The sequence below is a fragment of the Mustela lutreola genome, chromosome 1 (genome assembly GCF_030435805.1).
Source record: "Mustela lutreola isolate mMusLut2 chromosome 1, mMusLut2.pri, whole genome shotgun sequence".
Taxonomy (NCBI): Eukaryota; Metazoa; Chordata; class Mammalia; order Carnivora; family Mustelidae; genus Mustela; species Mustela lutreola.
Genome location: NC_081290.1, coordinates 273,959,135 through 273,962,021, shown reverse-complemented (window position 1 = coordinate 273,962,021; position 2,887 = coordinate 273,959,135). Strand labels below are relative to the sequence as shown.

At 35.0% G+C, this 2,887-nt stretch overlaps 1 protein-coding gene across 1 annotated transcript; it reads right to left on the bottom strand.

Annotated features, from left to right (window-relative positions):
- Positions 1 to 617: 617 nt before the first annotated feature.
- LOC131822258 (olfactory receptor 4A15-like) lies at positions 618 to 1,535 on the bottom strand. Its single transcript, XM_059158767.1, has one exon. The coding sequence runs from the start codon at positions 1,533 to 1,535 to the stop codon at positions 618 to 620; it is 918 nt and encodes a 305-aa protein (XP_059014750.1).
- Between the last annotated feature and the right edge of the window lie 1,352 nt (positions 1,536 to 2,887).

The following is a 2,887-nucleotide window of genomic DNA, read 5'->3' as shown; positions in this document are numbered from 1 at the left end:
AAATCTTACTCATAATATCTAGATCTTTTGTTTGGGTTTTTTCCTTGCCATAACTTCTTTATGAGTAATATTATAACACGGAAGAAGAATTCCTTTTCAATCCTATCAGTTAAGTAATATGAACAAAATTATATACTTAACCATCTTGCAGTTACAAAAATAAGATATATACTTCAAGTATTAACTATTAGTTGTCTTTGTATGGGAGGAATGACCAAATGTTTATGCCCCAATTCTTAAAATCTTTCTCTGAAATATATAATGAGCACTATTAATTCTGAAAAAGAACAATTGGATAAAAGAGAAGCATGTGAAAATTGCCCAGTAATGAAAATAAAGGTACAGTATTTATTATAGCAAAACTCATCACATAGAACACAAAACTATAGTTTCAATAGAAACATTTTATGCCCAAAGGCTACAGATCTACTTTCCTAACAATTTATGAAAATCTTAGAAATCTTTTTTGATCGTTACAATATTTACACCTTAAATGCTTTCATAATACACAAGTTCATTAAACCTGAGGAGAAATTCATTACAAATAAATAATTAAATAATTCTTTCCTAGAAGGAATAACTCTTCATTGAAAAAAGGTGAAAATTTCTCTTCAGCATCATTTTCTTCTTCTGGTCCACAGCTTTTTCATGGCATTTTTCATTTCTCCATTTCTCAGAGTATAGATCAGAGGGTTTAACATAGGGGTGATAACTGTGTAAAACACAGTCAAGGATTTATCAATGGGTAAAGTAGAAGGAGGTCTCACATACATAAAAATGCAAGGGACAAAGAAGAGGACCACCACTGTAATGTGAGAGCCACAAGTGGATAAGGCTTTGTGCCTCCCTTCCTGACTATGGGTCTTCAGGGAGTGCAGAATGACCCCATACGAAATGAGTAAGACTGTAAAGATGACCACACAGATTGCTCCATCATTGGCAACTACAGTGAGACCAATAAGATAGGTGTCAGTGCAGGCAAGTTTTAATAAGGGATACATGTCACAGATAAAGTGGTCGATGACATTGGGACCACAGAAGGGAAGGTTGTAAACAAAGAGAAGCTGAACAACAGCATGCAGAAAACCTCCAACCCAGGCCAAGAGCAGCAATAGAACACACACCCGTTGATTCATGATTGTCAAATAATGCAAAGGTTTGCAGATGGCCACGTAGCGGTCATAGGCCATGACCACCAGGAGCAAAATCTCAGCACCACCAAATAAGTGCCCTATAAAGAGCTGGGACATGCAACCTTGGAAGGAAATGGTTTTCTTCTCATAGAGTAAGTCTATAATCATATTTGGAGTAACTGTAGTAGAATAAACAGCATCCATAAATGATAAATAACCAAGGAAGAAGTACATAGGGGCATCCAGGGATGGGCTGACCACCACAGTCACCACAATGAGTAGGTTGCCCACCATTGTCACAATGTAGATGATCAAGAACACGACAAATAGTATTTTCTGACCTTGAAGGCTCTGGGTGAGCCCCAACAGGACAAACTCAGTCACATTGTTCCTGTGTTCCATATGTTCTTTTGCATCTCCTTATTTCACAGTTCAAGAAAAAATTAGCTATAAATGTGATAATTACTGTTGACTTCCTGAAATCTAACACAATCTGTTTATTCATTTACCTAATAGGCATTGCAGTTTCTTATGCTCCAGTACTTTCAGAAATTATAAGAATACAAGGCGGATGAAAACATTCTCCCTAACCTCACCAGTCTTGCTGATTCAAGCAGAGATAAGTCACTAAAAACATTGTGGAGAAAGGACACAGTAATAAATAAATGGAGGAGCACAACCAATTTTCCAACTGGAAGCTAGTAAAATTGTACATGTAGTGAATTCTTCATATACAAATTTTTAAATGCATTTATTTAATGAAAAACTACAGCAAGATTTGTATTTACTTCCCAGCTAACACAAGAGATGACTTTCTAACTTCTGGAATCTTCTTAACTCATAAATGAAATTGATACATTTTATGATATCAGAACATCTCAAGGACTTTAAAGATACCATGACATCAATAGATAAAAGTAGATGGGAGAAAAGACTTGCATTTCAGAGGATATACACAGAGTTAATATCAAAATACACACATAGATTTAAGCAAATAAAATATAGAAGACAAAGAAACTAATGGCAAGTGGGTAAATCATTTAAAGAAGTATTTATAGGAATAACCAACAAGTATATCCTATATGCTGAAACATATCTGTAAACAGAAACATAGGAACTGAAATAAGAGCTTGATTATGAAAGTGTGACCTGGGATTCTTCAAAATCACTCATTCAAGTTTGTGGATGCTACACCACCCTCTAACTTCCACAGATCAGCAAACAATGCTCAGAGAACATATCAATTGAAAGCATCTGTAGAGTTAGAAATATCTTGCCCATTAAAATATCCCTAGGCCTGAAACTAGTTTCTAAAAATACTGTTTGAGAAAATACATTTATCCTGTATCTTTATATATAAAAATAGCCAAAAAAGAGTATTACAGAACTGAGCTAATTCCCACATATTCTAATAACCATAAAGAATCGCTAATATAGCTGTTATCAGATTCACTCAGCAGAACTTTTAAAAGACTGAATCCCAACACCACCAAGATGTAAAATATAAAGTCTATTTTGGAGTCTTACATCTAATTACACTTCCTAGGATACCTGCATGCTGAAACACCTTTCAATTCAAGGTTGCATCCCTTCTCCCTTCTCTTTTGTGCATTGATACCATCTCTGTGCACACAGATCAAGAAAACACATGCATCATCACAGGATCTTGAACTGTTTCCATGTGAACAATGCTTTCTATGTTTGCAGAAAGTCTTATTCACTTCAGTCTTTCAGAAAAACGTTACCTCAAATTT

Excerpts from the sequence above, each read along its gene's own strand:
- LOC131822258 (XM_059158767.1), bottom strand. The coding sequence starts at position 1,535 with ATGGAACACAGGAACAATGTGACTGAGTTTGTCCTGTTGGGGCTCACC.